This window comes from Oncorhynchus clarkii, chromosome 29, assembly GCF_045791955.1.
Source record: "Oncorhynchus clarkii lewisi isolate Uvic-CL-2024 chromosome 29, UVic_Ocla_1.0, whole genome shotgun sequence".
Classification (NCBI taxonomy): Eukaryota; Metazoa; Chordata; class Actinopteri; order Salmoniformes; family Salmonidae; genus Oncorhynchus; species Oncorhynchus clarkii.
Genome location: NC_092175.1, coordinates 47,808,529 through 47,831,119, shown reverse-complemented (window position 1 = coordinate 47,831,119; position 22,591 = coordinate 47,808,529). Strand labels below are relative to the sequence as shown.

General features: G+C 46.0%; 1 protein-coding gene across 3 annotated transcripts; it reads left to right on the top strand.

Moving 5' to 3' along the window:
• The first annotated feature begins 5,881 nt into the window (after positions 1-5,881).
• LOC139388667 (ferredoxin-fold anticodon binding domain containing 1) lies at positions 5,882-20,614 on the top strand. Of its 3 annotated transcripts, XM_071135485.1 has the most exons (7): positions 5,882-6,072; positions 6,319-6,489; positions 9,542-10,365; positions 10,769-10,925; positions 10,996-11,199; positions 14,826-14,987; positions 18,620-20,614. In XM_071135485.1, exons 3-7 carry the CDS (start codon positions 9,546-9,548, stop codon positions 19,986-19,988), a joined length of 2,712 nt encoding a protein of 903 aa, XP_070991586.1. In that variant the 5' UTR covers positions 5,882-6,072; positions 6,319-6,489; positions 9,542-9,545; the 3' UTR covers positions 19,989-20,614. The 3 variants fall into 3 exon arrangements, with proteins under 3 accessions (XP_070991586.1, XP_070991587.1, XP_070991585.1); XM_071135486.1 differs by lacking the exon at positions 5,882-6,072 and having other exon boundaries at positions 6,230-6,489; positions 9,542-9,819; XM_071135484.1 differs by lacking the exon at positions 5,882-6,072 and having other exon boundaries at positions 6,230-6,489.
• The last annotated feature ends 1,977 nt before the right edge of the window (positions 20,615-22,591 follow it).

Here is a 22,591-nt window from a genome sequence, read left to right as displayed (position 1 = left end):
TATATATATGGTCGTATGTAATAGTGGTATATAGATGTTAGTTGGTGGTATGTAATAGTGGTATATAGATGTTAGATGGTGGTGTGTAATAGTGGTATATAGATGGTCGTATGTAATAGTGGTATATAGATGTTAGATGGTGGTGTGTAATAGTGGTATATAGATGTTAGTTGGTGGTATGTAATAGTGGTATATAGATGTTAGATGGTGGTGTGTAATAGTGGTATATAGATGGTCGTATGTAATAGTGGTATATAGATGTTAGTTGGTGGTATGTAATAGTGGTATATAGATGTTAGATGTAATAGTGGTATATAGATGGTGGTGTGTAATAGTGGTATATAGATGGTGGTGTGTAATAGTGGTATATAGATGTTAGTTGGTGGTGTGTAATAGGGGTATATAGATGTTAGATGTAATAGGGGTATATAGATGTTAGATGGTGGTGTTTAATAGTGGTATATAGATGGTGGTGTGTAATAGGGGTATATAGATGTTAGATGGTGGTGTTTAATAGTGGTATATAGATGGTGGTGTTTAATAGTGGTATATAGATGGTGGTGTGTAATAGTGGTATATAGATGGTCGTATGTAATAGTGGTATATAGATGTTAGATGGTGGTGTGTAATAGTGGTATATAGATGTTAGTTGGTGGTATGTAATAGTGGTATATAGATGTTAGATGTAATAGTGGTATATAGATGGTGGTGTGTAATAGTGGGATATGGATGGTGGTGTGTAATAGTGGTATATAGATGTTAGATGTAATAGTGGTATATAGATGGTGGTGTGTAATAGGGGTATATAGATGGTGGTGTGTAATAGTGGTATATAGATGTTAGATGTAATAGTGGTATATAGATGGTGGTATGTAATAGTGGTATATAGATGTTAGATGTAATAGTGGTATATAGATGGTGGTGTGTAATAGGGGTATATAGATGGTGGTGTGTAATAGTGGTATATAGATGTTAGATGGTTGTGTGTAATAGGGGTATATAGATGGTGGTGTGTAATAGTGGTATATAGATGTTAGTTGGTGGTGTGTAATAGTGGTATATAGATGTTAGATGGTGGTGTGTAATAGGGGTATATAGATGGTGGTGTGTAATAGTGGTATATAGATGTTAGATGGTGGTGTGTAATAGGGGTATATAGATGGTGGTGTGTAATAGTGGTATATAGATGTTAGATGGTGGTGTGTAATAGGGGTATATAGATGGTCGTATGTAATAGTGGTATATAGATGTTAGTTGGTGGTGTGTAATAGTGGTATATAGATGTTAGATGGTGGTGTGTAATAGGGGTATATAGATGGTGGTGTGTAATAGTGGTATATAGATGTTAGATGGTGGTGTGTAATAGGGGTATATAGATGGTGGTGTGTAATAGTGGTATATAGATGTTAGATGTAATAGGGGTATATAGATGGTGGTGTGTAATAGTGGTATAGAGATGGTGGTATGTAATAGTGGTATATAGATGGTGGTGTGTAATAGTGGTATATAGATGGTGGTGTGTAATAGTGGTATATAGATGGTGATGTGTAATAGTGGTATATAGATGGTGGTGTGTAATAGTGGTATATAGATGGTGGTATATAGATGGTGGTGTGTAATAGTGGTATATAGATAGTAGTATGTAATAGTGGTATATAGATGGGGGTATATAGATGGTGGTGTGTAATAGTGGTATATAGATGGGGGTATATAGATGGTGGTGTGTAATAGTGGTATATAGATGGGGGTATATAGATGGTGGTGTGTAATAGTGGTATATAGATAGTAGTATGTAATAGTGGTATATAGATGGGGGTATATAGATGGTGGTGTGTAATAGTGGTATATAGATAGTAGTATGTAATAGTGGTATATAGATGGGGGTATATAGATGGTGGTGTGTAATAGTGGTATATAGATGGGGGTGTGTAATAGTGGTATATAGATAGTAGTATGTAATAGTGGTATATAGATAGTAGTATGTAATAGTGGTATATAGATGGGGGTATATAGATGGTGGTGTGTAATAGTGGTATATAGATGGGGGTATATAGATGGTGGTGTGTAATAGTGGTATATAGTTGGTGGTGTGTAATAGGGGTATATAGATGTTAGTTGGTGATGTGTAATAGTGGTATATAGATGGGGTGTGTAATAGTGGTATATAGTTGGTGGTGTGTAATAGGGGTATATAGATGTTAGTTGGTGATGTGTAATAGTGGTATATAGATGGGGTGTGTAATAGTGGTATATAGATAGTAGTATGTAATAGTGGTATATAGATGGGGGTATATAGATGGTGGTGTGTAATAGTGGTATATAGTTGGTGGTGTGTAATAGGGGTATATAGATGTTAGTTGGTGATGTGTAATAGTGGTATATAGATGGTGGTGTGTAATAGTGGTATATAGATGGTGGTGTGTAATAGTGGTATATAGATGGTGGTGTGTAATAGTGGTATATAGATGGTGGTATGTAATAGTGGTATATAGATGGTGGTGTTTAATAGTGGTATATAGATAGGGGTATGTAATAGTGGTATATAGATGGTGGTATGTAATAGTGGTATATAGATGGTGGTATGTAATAGTGGTATATAGATGGTGGTGTTTAATAGTGGTATATAGATAGGGGTATGTAATAGTGGTATATAGATGGTGGTATGTAATAGTGGTATATAGATGGTGGTGTGTAATAGTGGTATATAGATGGTGGTATGTAATAGTGGTATATAGATGGTGGTGTGTAATAGTGGTATATATATGGTGGTGTGTAATAGTGGTATATAGATGGTGGTATGTAATAGTGGTATATAGATGGTAGTGTTTAATAGTGGTATATAGATAGGGGTATGTAATAGTGGTATATAGATGGTGGTATGTAATAGTGGTATATAGATGGTGGTATGTAATAGTGGTATATAGATGGTGGTATGTAATAGTGGTATATAGATGGTGGTATGTAATAGTGGTATATAGATGGTGGTATGTAATAGTGGTATATAGATGGTGGTATGTAATAGTGGTATATAGATGGTGGTATATAGATAGTGGAGTGTAATAGTGGTATATAGATGGTGGTGTGTAATAGTGGTATATAGATGGTGGTGTGTAATAGTGGTATATAGATGGTGGTGTGTAATAGTGGTATATAGATGGTGGTATGTAATAGTGGTATATAGATGGTGGTATGTAATAGTGGTATATAGATGGTGGTATGTAATAGTGGTATATAGATGGTGGTATATAGATAGTGGAGTGTAATAGTGGTATATAGATGGTGGTATGTAATAGTGGTATATAGATGGTGGTGTTTAATAGTGGTATATAGATGGTGGTATGTAATAGTGGTATATAGATGGTGGTATGTAATAGTGGTATATAGATAGATAGATGGTGGTATGTAATAGTGGTATATAGATGGTGGTATGTAATAGTGGTATATAGATGGTGGTATGTAATAGTGGTATATAGATGGTGGTATGTAATAGTGGTATATATATGGTGGTATGTAATAGTGGTATATAGATGGTGGTATGTAATAGTGGTATATAGATGGTGGTATGTAATAGTGGTACATAGATGGTGGTATGTAATAGTGGTATATAGATGGTGGTATGTAATAGTGGTATATAGATGTTAGTTGGTGGTGTGTAATAGTGGTATATAGATGTTAGATGGTGGTGTGTAATAGGGGTATATAGTTGGTGGTGTGTAATAGTGGTATATAGATGGTGGTGTGTAATAGTGGTATATATATGGTCGTATGTAATAGTGGTATATAGATGTTAGTTGGTGGTATGTAATAGTGGTATATAGATGTTAGATGGTGGTGTGTAATAGTGGTATATAGATGGTCGTATGTAATAGTGGTATATAGATGTTAGATGGTGGTGTGTAATAGTGGTATATAGATGTTAGTTGGTGGTATGTAATAGTGGTATATAGATGTTAGATGGTGGTGTGTAATAGTGGTATATAGATGGTCGTATGTAATAGTGGTATATAGATGTTAGTTGGTGGTATGTAATAGTGGTATATAGATGTTAGATGTAATAGTGGTATATAGATGGTGGTGTGTAATAGTGGTATATAGATGGTGGTGTGTAATAGTGGTATATAGATGTTAGTTGGTGGTGTGTAATAGGGGTATATAGATGTTAGATGTAATAGGGGTATATAGATGTTAGATGGTGGTGTTTAATAGTGGTATATAGATGGTGGTGTGTAATAGGGGTATATAGATGTTAGATGGTGGTGTTTAATAGTGGTATATAGATGGTGGTGTTTAATAGTGGTATATAGATGGTGGTGTGTAATAGTGGTATATAGATGGTCGTATGTAATAGTGGTATATAGATGTTAGATGGTGGTGTGTAATAGTGGTATATAGATGTTAGTTGGTGGTATGTAATAGTGGTATATAGATGTTAGATGTAATAGTGGTATATAGATGGTGGTGTGTAATAGTGGTATATAGATGGTGGTGTGTAATAGAGGTATATAGATGGTGGTGTGTAATAGTGGGATATGGATGGTGGTGTGTAATAGTGGTATATAGATGTTAGATGTAATAGTGGTATATAGATGGTGGTGTGTAATAGGGGTATATAGATGGTGGTGTGTAATAGTGGTATATAGATGTTAGATGTAATAGTGGTATATAGATGGTGGTATGTAATAGTGGTATATAGATGTTAGATGTAATAGTGGTATATAGATGGTGGTGTGTAATAGGGGTATATAGATGGTGGTGTGTAATAGTGGTATATAGATGTTAGATGTAATAGTGGTATATAGATGGTGGTATGTAATAGTGGTATATAGATGTTAGATGTAATAGTGGTATGTAGATGGTGGTATGTAATAGTGGTATATAGATGTTAGATGTAATAGTGGTATATAGATGGTGGTGTGTAATAGTGGTATATAGATGGTGGTGTGTAATAGTGGTATATAGATGTTAGATGTAATAGTGGTATATAGATGGTGGTATGTAATAGTGGTATATAGATGTTAGATGTAATAGTGGTATGTAGATGGTGGTATGTAATAGTGGTATATAGATGTTAGATGTAATAGTGGTATATAGATGGTGGTATGTAATAGTGGTATATAGATGTTAGATGTAATAGTGGTATATAGATGGTGTGTAATAGTGGTATATAGATGGTGGTATGTAATAGTGGTATATAGATGGTGGTATGTAATAGTGGTATATAGATGTTAGATGTAATAGTGGTATATAGATGTTAGTTGGTGGTATTTAATAGTGGTATATAGATGGTGGTGTGTAATAGTGGTATATAGATGTTAGTTGGTAGTGTGTAATAGTGGTATATAGATGGTGGTGTGTAATAGTGGTATATAGATGTTAGTTGGTAGTGTGTAATAGGGGTATATAGTTGGTGGTGTGTAATAGTGGTATATAGATGGTGGTATGTATTAGTGGTATATAGATGTTAGTTGGTGGTGTGTAATAGTGGTATATAGATGTTAGTTGGTGGTGTGTAATAGTGGTATATAGACGGTGGTGTGTAATAGTGGTATATAGATGTAGATGTAATCTTGGCTATTTTTTGTCCTTTCCCCTTTCTTTTTATTTTTGTATCACAAAATGCAACCTGGCCGATCACACACTCCTGCACAGCAGCTGTAAGCATGCACAAATAAATGTCCTAACGCCTTGATACCAAAGAAGGAGAAGAAGGATTTGACGCCATGATACCAAAGAAAGAGAGGAAGGATTAGGTAAGGGGTATGGTTACGGTAAGGAGTTAATTTTAGGGTTAGGTTATGGACGTCCCAAGGAACCTTCTATACCATTAGTTTTGTTTCCGTCCATACTACTGTAAGTGTGACACCGACCTTATTGTTTTGCACATTCTACTCGTGCCGACCGGCTCCACTGCTGATGACAAAATAACATGAATCTTATGATCGATAATTACCCCAACTCGGTGTTTCCCCTGCTGATTATTATTGACGATAAACCGTTTTTCATTGATGAGCGACAGTGAGACAGAGGCTAATGGGGACAGAACGTCACTGTTCAAATCTACCGGGAGGAAACGTGAGTTGCTTTGCCAATGTTAGCAACATTATTATATTACATACATTGGCAAGCTAGATCAATGCGAGTAGACAGACAAATGGCTAAGTTAGCAACTCTTCTTTCTGAAAGCCTCGTCTCGTGCATTGAGCTATGGAATAACTAGTGGGGGGCGTCCCTATAGTCTGAAGAGGCTTCCTCACATTGGGAGCATCTCAATTGTATTTCCTTGATACCCCGAGTGTCCCTCTTCTTCTCTTCTCAAAGCACATTGGAGCAGAAGATCTGAGGATCCTGACTACTTCATTCCAGTGTTCTGTCAAAACGGCCTCTCGGGAAATGCTTTTGAGAGGGTTTGAGAACAATGGCTGTCTTCTGCGCTGACCTGACAAACATCAGGACGGACACCAAAATATAGCTTTGGTGCAATTTTCAGAGGTAGGTGGTACATTTTCACAACTAAGTACAAAACTCAAAGCAGATCATCAAAAATGCAGTTGATTCAATACTTATTTTAAATTGACTTAGTACAATACACCAAATCAGTCACTTTTCCACAAAATGTAGTGTTTCATCTAGAAATACATGTTTCACATTGCAATACATGTTCATATAAAGTAATTGCCTTTCACAATGGTCACATTACTTTTGGCTATGATTGTCTTCTCTTTTGTTGAAATACATTTTACTATTACTTAATCCGACTGTTCTTAATTGATGATCACTTAAGCATTTAAAAAAAATCTAACTTTATTTGTCACATGCGCCGACAAGTGTAGGCTTTACCGGGAAATGTTTACTGACCAGCCCTCAACCAACAGTGCAGCTCAAGAAGAAGAAAACATTTACCAAGTAGACTAAAATAAAAAGTAACACAATAAGAATAACAATAATGAGTCTTTAAACAGGGGGCACCGGTACCGAGTCAGTGTGCAGGGGTACAGGCTAGTTGAGGTAATCTGTACATGTAGGTGGGGGCGGAGTGACTAAGCATATGTAACAACCAACCAGCGAGTAGCAGCAGTGTACAAAAGGGAGGGGATGGGTGGTGGTGTCATTGTAAATTGTCCAGTGGCGAATTTATTAATTTTTCAGCGGTCTTATGGCTTGAGGGTAGAAGCTGTTGAGGAGCCTTTTGGTCCTAGACTTGGTGCTCCAGTACCGCTTGCCATGTGGTAGCAGAGAAAAGTCTATGACTTGGGTGACTGGAGTCTCTGACAGTTTTATGGGCTTTCCTTTGACACTGCCTGTTATAGAGGTCCTGGATGACAGGAAGCCTGGCCCCAGTGATGTACTGGGCCATTCGCACTACCCTCTGTAGCGCCTTATGGTCAGATGCCGAGCAGTTCCCATTCCAGGCGGTGATGCAACCGGTCAGGATGCTCTCGATGCTGCAGCTGTAGAACCTTTTGAGGATCTGAGGACCCATGCTAAATCAGTCTCCTGAGGGGGAAAAGGTTTTGTCGTGCCCTCTTCACGACTGTCTTAGTGTGCTTGGACCATGTTAGTTTGTTGGTGATGTGGACACCAAGGAACTTGAAGCTCTCAATCTGCTCCACTGCAGCCCCGTTGATGAGAATGGGGGCGTGCTCGGTCCTCCTTTTTCTTGTAGTCCACAATCATCTCCTTAGTCTTGATCATGTTGAGGGAGAGGTTGTTGTCCTGACACCACACGGCCAGGTCTCTGACCTCCTCCCTATAGGCCGTCTCATCGTTGTCGGTGATCAGGCCTACCACTGTTGTGTCGTCAGCAAACTTAAGGATGGTGTTGGAGTCTTGTTTGGCCACGCAGTTGTGGGTGAACAGGGAATACAGGAGGGGACTAAGTACACACCCCTGAGGGGCCCCAGTGTTGAGGATCAGTGTGGCAGACGTGTTGTTGCCTACCCTTACCACCTGGGGGTGGCCCGGCCTGTCAAGAAGTCCAGGATCCAGTTGCAGAGGGAGGTGTTTAGTCCCAGAGTCCTTAGCTTAGTGATGAGCTTCGTGGGCATTATGGTGTTGAACACTGAACTGTAGTCAATGAACAGCGTGATTGATGTGTGGATCTGTTGTGCCGGTATGAGAATTTAAGTGGGTCTAGGGTGTCCGGGAGGATGCTGTTGATGTGAGCCATGACCAGCCTTTCAAAGCATTTCATGGCTACCGACGTGAGTGCCACGGGGCGGAAATAATTTAGGCAGGTTACCTTCGCTTCCTTGGGCACAGGGACTATGGTGGTTTGCTTGAAACATTACAGACTTGGTCAGGGAGAAAATGTCAGTGCATGTCAGTGCATGCTTTGAGTACACGTCCTGGAAATCCGTCTGGCCTAGCGGCTTTGTGAATATTGGTCTGTTTAAATGTTTTGTTCACATTGGCTGCCAAGAGCATTATCACACAGTCATCCAGAACAGCTGGTGCTCTCATGCATACTTTAGTGTTGCTTGCCTCGAAGCGAGCATAAAAGTCATTTAGCTTGTCTGGAAGGCTCGCGTTACTGGGCAGCTCGCGTCTGGGTTTCCCTTTGTAGTCCGTAATAGTTTTCAAAACCTGCCACATCTGACGAGCATCAGAGCCGGTGTAGTAGGATTCAATCTTAATCCTGTATTGACCAATTAATCGGCCGATGTTTTTACAATTTATTTGTAATAATGACAATTACAACAATACTGAATGAACACTTATTTTAACTTAATATAATACATCAATAAAATCAATTTAGCCTCAAGTAAATAATGAAACATGTTCAATTTGGTTTAAACAATGCAAAAACAAAGTGTGGGGAAGAAAGTAAAAGTGCAATATGTGCTATGTAAGAAAGCTAACATTTCACTTCCTTGCTCAGAACATGAGAACATATGAAAGCTGGTAGTTCCTTTTAACATGAGTCTTCAATATTCCCAGGTAAGAAGTTTTAGGTTGTAGCTATTATAGGAAATTATAGGACTATTTCTCTCTATACCATTTGTATTTCATTAACCTTTGACTATTAGATGTTTAGATGTCTTTATAGGCACTTTAGTATTGCCAGTGTAACAGTATAGCTTCCGTCCCCCTCCTCGCTCCTCCCTGGGCTCGAACCAGCAACACAACAACAACAGCCACCATCGAAGCAGCGTTACCCATGCAGAGCAAGGGGAACAACTATTAGAAGGCTCAGAGTGAGTGACGTTTGAAACGCTATTAGCGCGCGCTAACTAGCTAGCCATTTCACTTCGGTTACACCAGTCTCATCTCGGGAGTTGATATGCTTGAAGTCATAAACGGCGCAATGCTTGACGCACAACGAAGAGCTGCTGGCAAAACGCACGAAAGTGCTGTTTGAATGAATGTTTACGCGCCTGCTTCTGCCTACCACCGCTCAGTCAGATACTTAGATACTTGTATGCTCAGTCAGATTATATGCAACGCAGGACACGCTAGATAATATCTAGTAATATTATCAATCATGTGTAGTTAACTAGTGATTATGATTGATTGTTTTTTGACTGTCCGTCCGTCGGTGCAGAGTGATGACGTCATCAGAAGGTGGGGAGGCGGTGCTTCTGGTTGGAGAGGGGAACTTCTCGTTCTCTGCCGCTCTGAGCCGGATCGTCGCCACGGAGACAAATGACATCACCTCAGGGACCGATGACATCACAAGGGAGACCGATAACATCACCACGGGGACCGATGACATAGCCGGTGGGAGGGGTTTGAGGATCACAGCCACCTGTCTCCAGACCAAAGAGGAGGCGCTACGACACCACGGCTCCGCCCACAACATACACACAATCACACACTCAGGTAGCTCTGCCCACAACATACACACAATCACACACTCAGGTAGCTCCGCCCACAACATACACACAATCACACACTCAGGTAGCTCCGCCCACAACATACACACAATCACTCACTCAGGTAGCTCCGCCCACAACATACACACAATCACTCACTCAGGTAGCTCCGCCCACAACATACACACAATCACACACTCAGGTAGCTTTGCCCACAACATACACACAATCACACACTCAGGTATCTCCGCCCACAACATACACACAATCACTCACTCAGGTAGCTCCGCCCACAACATACACACAATCACTCACTCAGGTAGCTCCGCCCACAACATACACACAATCACACACTCAGGTAGCTCTGCCCACAACATACACACAATCACACACTCAGGTAGCTCCGCCCACAACATACACACAATCACTCACTCAGGTAGCTCCGCCCACAACATACACACAATCACACACTCAGGTAGCTCCGCCCACAACATACACACAATCACACACTCAGGTAGCTCCGCCCACAACATACACACAATCACACACTCAGGTAGCCCCGCCCACAACCGCACTATTAAAGATTGTGGATAAATGAAGACGACTCAAGCCATTTACAGATTTGTGTTAATGGTTTCTGTCTGTGTAAGTGGGTGTTGCTTTTCTTCATAACATCTGGCTTGGAGAGAGGGTATTGCTGCTTCTGGTCTACTTATTGCCCCACCTATCCTTTCTCTGCCGTCTCTGGGGCACCCCCTCCACGGTTCCGGGGCAATAAGAAGACCAGTGTGGCCCGCCTCAATCAAAAAATATAATGTCTCACTTTCTCTTCCGTCTCTGACACCATCACACACTCCAATTAGAGAGTTTTGTTTCTGAATGGACAATGTGATGTCCTTATATACAGTTGGTCTAATGTCTGTGTGTGTGTGTGTGTGTGTGTGTGTGTGTGTCAGGTGGGGAGGTGCTGTTTGAGGTGGATTGTACGCGTCTGTCAGAGTGTGTGTGTCTGCGTGGTCGACAGTTTGACCGCGTCATCTTTAACTTCCCTCACTGCGGTCGGAAGAGTGGCGTGAAGAAGAACAGGCTGCTGCTCAAACACTTTTTCCTCAGGTGAGACACACACACACACACACACACAACACTGTTGAATCTCATCTCACCTCTAAGTGTGTGTGTGTAGCTGTGTGGGGGTGCTGAAGGAGGAAGGGGAGGTGCTTGTGTCTCTGTGCAACGGGCAGGGCGGGACTCCAGCCGACCGGCCAATGAGAGAGTGGCACAACAGCTGGCAGGTGGTCGCCATGGCAGCAGAGGCAGGGCTTATCCTGAACGAGGTCCGCCCCTTCGATGGCGAGAAACCTGACAGTTACCAATCCACCGGGTACAGGTGAGCTGATGGCGTCTCGGAGTAGGAGTGCTGATCTAGGATCAGATCAAAATGAATGAGAGGATATGGACATCGTGGCAAACCAACCAATCAATCAAATGTATTTATAAAGCCCTTTACCCAGCCTAAAAGTCCACAGAGCAGATACCGGGCCTAAAAGCCCACAGAGCAGATACCCACAGAGCAGATACCCAGCCTAAATGCCCACAGGGCAGATACCCAGCCTAAATGCCCACAGGGCAGATACCCAGCCTAAAAGCCCACAGAGCAGATACCCGGCATAAAAGTCCACAGAGCAGATACCAGGCCTAAAAGCCCACAGAGCGGATACCGGGCCTAAAAGCCCACAGAGCAGATACCGGGCCTAAAAGCCCACAGAGCAGATACCGGGCCTAAAAGCCCACAGAGCAGATACCGGGCCTAAAAGTCCACAGAGCAGATACCAGGCCTAAAAGTCCACAGAGCAGATACCCAGCCCTAAAGCCCACAGAGCAGATACCGGGCCTAAAAGCCGACAGAGCAGATACCCACAGAGCAGATACCCAGCCTAAATGCCCACAGGGCAGATACCTGGCCTAAAAGCCCACAGAGCAGATACCCAGCCTAAAAGCCCACAGAGCAGATACCCAGCCTAAAAGCCCACAGAGCAGATGCCGGGCCTAAAAGCCCTCAGAGCAGATACCCAGCCTAAAAGCCCACAGAGCAGATACCGGGCCTAAAAGCCCACAGAGCAGATACCCAGCCTAAAAGCCCACAGAGCAGATACCGGGCCTAAAAGCCCACAGAGCAGATACCGGGCCTAAAAGCCCACAGAGCAGATACCCACAGAGCAGATACCCAGCCTAAAAATCCACAGAGCAGATACCCGTCCTAAAAGACCACAGAGCAGATGCCGGGCCTAAAAGCCCACAGAGCAGATAACCAGCCTAAATGCCCACAGGGCAGATAACCACAGAGCAAATACCCAGCCTAAATGCCCACAGGGCAGATAACCAGCCTAAATGCCCACAGAGCAGATACCCAGCCTAAATGCCCACAGGGCAGATAACCAGCCTAAATGCCCACAGAGCAGATACCCAGCCTAAAAGTCCACAGAGCAGATACCCAGCCTAAAAGCCCACAAAGCAGATACCCGGCCTAAAAGCCCACAGAGCAGATACCCGGCCTAAAAGCCCACAGAGCAGATACCCGGCCTAAAAGCCCACAGAGCAGATACCCGGCCTAAAAGCCCACAGAGCAGATACCCACAGAGCAGATACCCAACCTAAAAGTCCACAGAGCAGATACCCAGCCTAAATGCCCACAGAGCAGATACCCGGCCTAAATGTCCACAGAGCAGATACCGGGCCTAAAAGCCCACAGAGCAGATACCCAGCCTAAAAGCCCACAGAGCAGATGCCGGGCCTAAAAGCCCACAGAGCAGATACCCAGCCTAAAAGCCCACAGAGCAGATACCGGGCCTAAAAGCCCACAGAGCAGATACCCACAGAGCAGATACCCAGCCTTAATGCCCACAGAGCAGATACCCAGCCTAAATGCCCACAGGGCAGATACCCAGCCTAAATGCCCACAGGGCAGATACCCAGCCTAAATGCCCACAGGGCAGATACCCAGCCCAAAAGTCCACAGAGCAGATACCCAGCCTAAAAGCCCACAGAGCAGATACCCAGCCTAAAAGCCTACAGAGCAGATACCCGGCCTAAAAGCCCACAGAGCAGATACCCGGCCTAAAAGCCCACAGAGCAGATACCCGGCCTAAAAGCCCACAGAGCAGATACCCGGCCTAAAAGCCCTCAGAGCAGATACCCACAGAGCAGATACCCAGCCTAAAAGCTCACAGAGCAGATACCCAGCCTAAATGCCCACAGAGCAGATACCCAGCCTAAAAGCCCACAGAGCAGATACCCACAGAGCAGATACCCAGCCTAAAAGCCCACAGAGCAGATATCCAGCCTAAATGCCCACAGAGCAGATACCCGGCCTAAATGCCCACAGAGCAGATACCCAGCCTAAATGCCCACAGAGCAGATACCCAGCCTAAATGCCCACAGGGCAGATACCCAGCCTAAATGCCCACAGGGCAGATACCCAGCCTAAATGCCCACAGGGCAGATACCCAGCCCAAAAGTCCACAGAGCAGATACCCAGCCTAAAAGCCCACAGAGCAGATACCCACAGAGCAGATACCCAGCCTTAATGCCCACAGAGCAGATACCCAGCCTAAATGCCCACAGGGCAGATACCCAGCCTAAATGCCCACAGGGCAGATACCCAGCCTAAATGCCCACAGGGCAGATACCCAGCCCAAAAGTCCACAGAGCAGATACCCAGCCTAAAAGCCCACAGAGCAGATACCCAGCCTAAAAGCCTACAGAGCAGATACCCGGCCTAAAAGCCCACAGAGCAGATACCCGGCCTAAAAGCCCACAGAGCAGATACCCGGCCTAAAAGCCCACAGAGCAGATACCCGGCCTAAAAGCCCTCAGAGCAGATACCCACAGAGCAGATACCCAGCCTAAAAGCTCACAGAGCAGATACCCAGCCTAAATGCCCACAGAGCAGATACCCAGCCTAAAAGCCCACAGAGCAGATACCCACAGAGCAGATACCCAGCCTAAAAGCCCACAGAGCAGATATCCAGCCTAAATGCCCACAGAGCAGATACCCGGCCTAAATGCCCACAGAGCAGATACCCAGCCTAAATGCCCACAGAGCAGATACCCGGCCTAAATGCCCACAGAGCAGATACCCGGCCTAAATGCCCACAGAGCAGATACCCAGCCTAAATGCCCACAGAGCAGATACCCAGCCTAAAAGCCCACAGAGCAGATACCCGGCCTAAAAGCCCTCAGAGCAGATACCCACAGAGCAGATACCCAGCCTAAAAGCTCACAGAGCAGATACCCAGCCTAAAAGCTCACAGAGCAGATAACCAGCCTAAATGCCCACAGAGCAGATATCCAGCCTAAATGCCCACAGAGCAGATACCCGGCCTAAATGCCCACAGAGCAGATACCCGGCCTAAATGTCCACAGAGCAGATACCCGGCCTAAATGCCCACAGAGCAGATACCCCGCCTAAATGCCCACAGCGCAGATACCCGGCCTAAATGCCCACAGAGCAGATACCCGGCCTAAATGCCGACAGAGCAGATACCCGTTCTGAAAGCCCACAGAGCAGATACCCATCCTGAAAGCCCACAGAGCAGATACCCAGCCTAAATGCCCACAGAGCTGATACCCGGCCTAAATCCCACAGAGCAGATACCCGTCCTGAAAGCCCACAGAGCAGATACCCAGCCTAAATGCCCACAGAGCAGATACCCGGCCTAAATGCCCACAGAGCAGATACCCAGCCTAAATGCCCACAGAGCAGATACCCAACCTAAATGCCCACAGAGCAGATACCCAACCTAAATGTCCACAGAGCAGATACCCAGCCTAAAAGCCCACAGAGCAGATACCCAGCCTAAAAGCCCACAGGGCAGATACCCAGCCTGAAAGCAGAAGGCAATGCAGCAGCAAACATACCTCACTGGTTGTTAAAGAACGTAGCAAACATTGAATTGAGGTGAAGGCACCCAAGAGGAAGGGTTTTGTTGACTGTGTGTTTGTGTGTGTTGTCAGGAGCCAGGATAAGTGTTTCCATGCAGAGCAGGGCGTGACTCATGTGTTCAGTCGTAGTGTGGCCTGCAGCGCCCCCCAGAGGAAGGACATGAAGCAGCACATTCTGGGAGGACGACCATTGACCTACCACATACCTGCTGAACTTTCACATTACATACACAGGTACACACACACACACACACACACACTGACCTACCACATACCTGTAGGGTGACCACATTTAAAATCCCCAAATGTGGGACAACAGGATGATTTTGTGGGACAACAGGATGATTTTGTGGGACAACAGGATGATTTTGTGGGACAACAAGATGATTTTGTGGGACAACAAGATGATTTTGTGGGACAACAGGATGGTTTTGCGGGACAACAGGATGGTTTTGCGGGACAGTGTAGCCTACATGAATAAAAACAGATGAATATCATTATGGTTCCTCCAACGTCTGGCACTGCCCACACACACCGCCCACACACACTGCCCACACACACTGCCCACACACACTGCCCACACATACTGCCCACACACACTGCCCACATACACTGCCCACACACACTGCCCACACACACTGCCCACACACACTGTCCACACACACTGCCCACACACACTGCCCACACATACTGCCCAAGCACACTGCCCACACACACTGCCCACACATACTGCCCACATACACTGCCCACACACACTGCCCACACACACTGTCCACACACACTGCCCACACACACTGCCCACACACACTGTCCACACACACTGCCCACACACACTGCCCACACACACTGCCCACACACACTGTCCACACACACTGCCCACACACACTGCCCACACACACTGCCCGCACACACTGCCCGCACACACTGCCCGCACACACTGCCCACACACACTGCCCACACACATACTGCCCACACACACTGCCCACACACACTGCCGACACACACTGCCCACACACACACTGCCCACACACACTGCCCACACATACTGCCCACACACACTGCCCACACACACTGCCCACACACACTGCCCACACATACTGTCCACACATACTGTCTCAAGTTAGGCATACCTCATTTCAAATTTCATCATCACTGTCCATCCTGAATGATAATTTTTCACCTATTTTCCAGGGAAATGTCCTAACTGTGTCTGCATGCCAGTCATTTGATATCAATTTGTTTCATTCAAACTAGAGATACCAAACCAACGTTCACATGTTCAGGCTATCCTATCCACTGGCAACATTTCTTTTTAAAGAGCTGAAGAAAGGCACATCATTTTCCTTCATATGAAATTGCCACCTAGTTGCCATTGAAATGCATTGGGAGCTCATTTAAATATTGCTGTAGCACAAACAGTATTAATGCCTTCACTACTATTTTCTCCAGCATTCTAACTTGGGCCCTCCTGTATGCTTTTTAAAAGGCGTTTTCATGTTAAGAGCTTCAAATATTTCAGCTTTAAATAGTTTCCGCTGCCAATAGTCTGGGTAGTCATTTGATTAGATGTTCAGGAGTCTTATGGCTTGGGGGTAGAAGCTGTTCAGAAGCCTCTTGGACCTAGACTTGGTGCAATAATTTTTAGGGCCATTCCTCTGACACCGCCTGGTGTAGAGGTCCTGGATGGCAGGACGCTTAGCCCCAGTGATGTACTGGGCCGTTCGCTCTACCCTCTGTTATGCCTTGCGGTCGGAGGCCGAGCAGTTGCCGTACCAGGAAGTGATGCAACCCGTCAGGATGAAGTCAAATAATAATAGTGGTAATTACATGGTAATTTTCCATTAAGATAAACTGTGACTTGCTTCAGCTCTTTAAAAGTACTTTTGCAGTGTATTTGTACTATTCTTCCTGGGGTTTATTATGGATCCCAATTAGTTCCTGTCAAGGCAACAGCTACTCTTCCTGGGGTTTATTATGGATCCCCATTAGTTCCTGCCAAGGCTATCCATAATAAACCCTAGGAAGAGTAGCTGCTGCCTTGGCAGGAACTAATGGGGATCCATAATAAACCCCAGGAAGAGTAGCTGTTGCATTGGCAGGAACTAATGGGGATCCATAATAAACACCAGGAAGAGTAGCTGTTGCCTTGGCAGGAACTAATTGGGATCCATAATAAACCCCAGGAAAAGTAGCTGCTGCCTTGGCAGGAACTAATGGGGATCCATAATAAACCCCAGGAAGAGTAGCTGCTGCCTTGGCAGGAACTAATGGGGATCCATAATAAACCCCAGGAAGAGTAGCTGCTGCCTTGACAGGAACTAATGGGGATCCATAATAAACCCCAGGAAGAGTAGCTGCTGCCTTGGCAGGAACTAATGGGGATCCATAATAAACCCCAGGAAGAGTAGCTGCTGGCTTGGCAGGAACTAATGGGGATCCATAATAAACCCCAGGAAGAGTAGCTGCTGCCTTGGCAGGAACTAATGGGGATCCATAATAAACCCCAGGAAGAGTAGCTGCTGCCTTGGCAGGAACTAATGGGGATCCATAATAAACCCCAGGAAGAGTAGCTGCTGCCTTGGCAGGAACTAATGGGGATCCATATTAAACCCCAGGAAGAGTAGCTGCTGCCTTGGCAGGAACTAATGGGGATCCATAATAAACCCCAGGAAGAGTAGCTGCTGCCTTGGCAGGAACTAATGGGGATCCATAATAAACCCCAGGAAGAGTAGCTGCTGCCTTGACAGGAACTAATGGGGATCCATAATAAACCCCAGGAAGAGTAGCTGCTGCCTTGGCAGGAACTAATGGGGATCCATAATAAACCACAGGAAAAGTAGCTGCTGGCTTGGCAGGAACTAATGGGGATCCATAATAAACCCCAGGAAGAGTAGCTGCTGCCTTGGCAGGAACTAATGGGGATCCATAATAAACCCCAGGAAGAGTAGCTGCTGCCTTGGCAGGAACTAATGGGGATCCATAATAAACCCCAGGAAGAGTAGCTGCTGCCTTGGCAGGAACTAATGGGGATCCATAATAAACCCCAGGAAGAGTAGCTGCTGCCTTGGCAGGAACTAATGGGGATCCATAATAAAAACAAATACAAACAACAATTATTTTTTATTTAACTAGGCAGGTCAGTTAAGAAGAAATTCTTATTTACAATGAGTCGATGATCGGAGATTCGATCTAGCAATCTTTTGGGTACTGGCCCAACGCTTTAACCACTAGGCTACCTGCCGCCCCAAATAATCAAGAGTCAAAACAACCACACATTGAACATTAACAATAAGCATAGAGGACAGGTTGGTCTGTCAGACACTGTCCCTCATCTTATGGCAGGCAGCAATGTAGTGGTCTGTCAGACACTGTCCCTCATCTTATGGCAGGCAGCAATGTAGTGGTCTGTCAGACACTGTCCCTCATCTTATGGCAGACAGCAATGTAGTGGTCTGTCAGACACTGTCCCTCATCTTATGGCAGACAGCAATGTAGTGGTCTGTCAGACACTGTCCCTCATCTTATGGCAGGCAGCAATGTAGTGCGCTTCCAATCCACATAGAGGACAGGTTGGTCTGTCAGACACTGTCCCTCATCTTATGGCAGGCAGCAATGTAGTGGTCTGTCAGACACTGTCCCTCATCTTATGACAGGCAGCAATGTAGTGGTCTGTCAGACACTGTCCCTCATCTTATGGCAGGCAGCAATGTAGTGCGCTGCCAATCCACAGCTCTCTGCATCCTCCCCCCAACAGGGGGATAAGTTTTATATTTTTAACAGTCACACAAGTTCTAAAAGAATAAAGACATTTCAAATGTCATTATGTCTTTATACAGTGTTGTAACTCTCTCTCTCTCTCTCTACAGGGGTTTTCTCTCGAATTCTAATCATCCCGTCAGGCTGGTTCAGGACTTTCTGGTTCAGGCCCTGGAGAGGGAATGGCCTGTCTCCATGGTTACAGAGCCCCTCCCCCTGCTCATACACTCCTCCCCCCAGAGACTAAATGCATGTTGCCCTGAGATACAAGACACACACACACATTGCTACTGGCTACACCCCTCCCACACACACACCACTTCACACACACCCTCAGATGATCACAAACACATAGACACTCTACTGGCAGACACACACATAACCTACGACTCAGAGGATGAGGGAAGGGAGAGAGAGTGTAGCAGCCGTTTTAAGGAGTGTGTAGGTGAGGGAGAGGAGTGTGTAGGTGAGGGAGAGGAGTGTGTAGGTGAGGGAGAGGAGTGTGTAGGTGAGGGAGAGGAGTGTGTAGGTGAGGGAGAGGAGTGTGTAGGTGTTGGGGGATACGTGCTGCGTCCTTCTCTACTGCCTCAGATGGAGATACTGAGAGAGGAGAGAGAACACAGAGAGAGAGAGGAGGTTCTGCATGGTGTGAGCGGCCTAGTCTTTCAGAGAGTTCACATCAGTCCCTGGTCCCCCCCTGCCTTCCACCAGCTCCTCCTCTGGGGAGCATGGCCCAAAGCCTCTCAGTCAATCCCTGACCTGGGGCGGAGTTTGGAGCGTCTGCTGACCCCCTATGGGCTTTCCCTGGCTGAGGAGCAGGGGTCTCTGTGGCTGGCAGCCGAGCCGATGGGACGGCTAGGCCGGCTGTGGGCTGATGACCTCACTGATGGCGTCAGTGTGTGTCTGAACCTTGACCTCCTGGCGTCACTGGTCTACTCCCTACCTGACTGGCGCCTGCTCTGGTCACCTGACCCCCGCTTCCTCAACCACTTCCTGCTCCGCCCATTGCCAGAGCAACCGTTCCATCCCTTCTCCCTGTTTCCACAGAGCTTTGTTTATGACATCAGCTTCTGGGCGGGGCCAGACTGGCAGGAGGCAGCGTTTCATGCTCTAGTCAGGGAGGCCAGTAGAGAGATGGTAGAGAACGTTACGCTCATCGACACCTACACACCCAACACACAGACCGACACACACCCTGACATAACACACACCTACACACCCAACACACAGACCGACACACACCCTGACATAACACACACCTACACACCCAACACACAGACCGACACACACCCTGACGTACCACACACCTACACACCCAACACACAGAACGACACACACCCTGACGTACCACACACCAGCTACTGTTACAGACTCACCTATCGCTCACACACACATGCCCTCTCACACACGTGCGCGCTCAAACTCCACACACACCTGCAAAGCCTGCTATCCACACGCATGCATCTCACCGTCAGGTAGTGTATGTCTGTCTGGGAGAGATGAGTGCAGTGTTGTAATATGCTGTTGGTGTCAGGATGGTGTTGATGTCAGGATGGTGTTGGTGTCAGTACGGTGTTGGTGTCAGGATGGTGTTGATGTCAGCATGGTGTTGGTGTCAGTACGGTGTTGGTGTCAGGATGGTGTTGATGTCAGGATGGTGTTGGTGTCAGTACGGTGTTGGTGTTGTGTTGATGTCAGGATGGTGTTGATGTCAGGATGGTGTTGATGTCAGGATGGTGTTGATGTCAGGATGGTGTTGGTGTCGGGATGGTGTTGGTGTCAGTACGGTGTTGGTGTTAGGATGGTGTTGATGTCAGGATGGTGTTGGTGTCAGTACGGTGTTGGTGTTGTGTTGATGTCAGGATGGTGTTGATGTCAGGATGGTGTTGATGTTGTGTTGGTGTCAGGATGGTGTTGGTGTTGTGTTGTGGAATTATGTTTGTGTCATTGGCCTCCACACTTACCCTGTAAGGTCAAAGTGGAATGATGTTTTTCAAAATTTTGACAAATTAATAAAAAATGAAAAGCTGAAATGTCATGAGTCAATCAGTATTCAACCCCTTTGTTATGGCAAGCCTAAATACGTTCAGGAGTACACATTTGCTTAATAAGTCACATAATAAGTTCCACGTAAGTGGGCTCCCTAGTGATGCAGCGGTCTCAGGAACTGCATCTCAACTCTAGAGGGCTCCCTAGTGGTGCAGCGGTCTCAGGAACTGCATCTCAACGCTAGAGGGCTCCCTAGTGGTGCAGCGGTCTCAGGAACTGCATCTCAACGCTAGAGGGCTCCCTAGTGGCGCAGCGGTCTCAGGGACTGCATCTGAACGCTAGAGGGCTCCCTAGTGGTGCAGCGGTCTCAGGAACTGCATCTCAACGCTAGAGGGCTCTCTAGTGGTGCAGCGGTCTCAGGAACTGCATCTCAACGCTAGAGGGCTCTCTAGTGGTGCAGCGGTCTCAGGAACTGCATCTCAACGCTAGAGGGCTCTCTAGTGGTGCAGCGGTCTCAGGGACTGCATCTCAACGCTAGAGTGCTCCCTAGTGGTGCAGCGGTCTCAGGGACTGCATCTCAACGCTAGAGGGCTCCCTAGTGGTGCAGCGGTCTCAGGGACTGCATCTGAACGCTAGAGGGCTCCCTAGTGGTGCAGCGGTCTCAGGAACTGCATCTCAACGCTAGAGGGCTCTCTAGTGGTGCAGCGGTCTCAGGGACTGCATCTCAACGCTAGAGGGCTCCCTAGTGATGCAGCGGTCTCAGGGACTGCATCTCAACGCTAGAGGGCTCCCTAATGGTGCAGCGGTCTCAGGGACTGCATCTCAACTCTAGAGGGCTCCCTAGTGGTGCAGCGGTCTCAGGGACTGCATCTCAACGCTAGTGATGCAGCGGTCTCAGGGACTGCATCTTAACGCTAGAGGGCTCCCTAGTGGTGCAGCGGTCTCAGGGACTGCATCTCAACGCTAGAGGGCTCCCTAGTGGTGCAGCGGTCTCAGGGACTGCATCTCAACTCTAGAGGGCTCCCTAGTGGTGCAGCGGTCTCAGGAACTGCATCTCAACGCTAGAGGGCTCCCTAGTGGTGCAGCGGTCTCAGGAACTGCATCTCAACGCTAGAGGGCTCCCTAGTGGTGCAGCGGTCTCAGGAACTGCATCTCAATGCTAGAGGGCTCCCTAGTGGTGCAGCGGTCTCAGGAACTGCATCTCAACGCTAGAGGGCTCTCTAGTGGTGCAGCGGTCTCAGGAACTGCATCTCAACGCTAGAGGGCTCTCTAGTGGTGCAGCGGTCTCAGGAACTGCATCTCAACGCTAGAGGGCTCCCTAGTGGTGCAGTGGTCTCAGGGACTGCATCTCAACGCTAGAGGGCTCCCTAGTGGTGCAGCGGTCTCAGGGACTGCATCTCAACGCTAGAGGGCTCCCTAGTGGTGCAGCAGTCTCAGGGACTGCATCTCAACGCTAGAGGGCTCCCTAGTGATGCAGCGGTCTCAGGGACTGCATCTCAACGCTAGTGGTGCAGCGGTCTCAGGGACTGCATCTCAACGCTAGAGGGCTCCCTAGTGGTGCAGCGGTCTCAGGGACTGCATCTCAACGCTAGAGGGCTCCCTAGTGGTGCAGCGGTCTCAGGGACTGCATCTCAACCCTAGAGGTGTCACTACAGTCCCTGGTTTCAATCTAGGCTGTATTACATCCGACCGTGATAGGGAATCCCATAGGAATGGGTGGCCAATAATAAACTGGTCCTGAACATCTCTACATTTTAGAGCGTTGTATTTGGTGCTAGCCATTCTCTAAGCCTTAGACCACAATTGAATTTGGTAATGAATAGTGTGGCTGTTGAGCAAGTTGAAGCAGAGTAAATGCTGGGTTTATCTTAGATTGTAAACTGTCATGTTCAAAACATGTACAAGCGATTTGGAAACTATTCAAACCCTTTGACATTCTCTACATTTTGTTACATTACAGCCTTTTTCGAAAATGTATTAAATAGTTTTCCCCCCCTCATCAATCTACATACATAATACAATACCCCATAACGACAAATATTTTTTTTAAAACAGGTTTTTAGAAATTTTGCACATATAAAATATCACATTTA

Excerpts from the sequence above, each read along its gene's own strand:
- LOC139388667 (XM_071135485.1), top strand. The coding sequence starts at position 9,546 with ATGACGTCATCAGAAGGTGGGGAGGCGGTGCTTCTGGTTGGAGAGGGG. Across the intron at positions 10,366-10,768 it reads ACACACAATCACACACTCAG|GTGGGGAGGTGCTGTTTGAG; the intron begins GTAGCCCCGCCC and ends TGTGTGTGTCAG. Across the intron at positions 10,926-10,995 it reads CTCAAACACTTTTTCCTCAG|CTGTGTGGGGGTGCTGAAGG; the intron begins GTGAGACACACA and ends GTGTGTGTGTAG.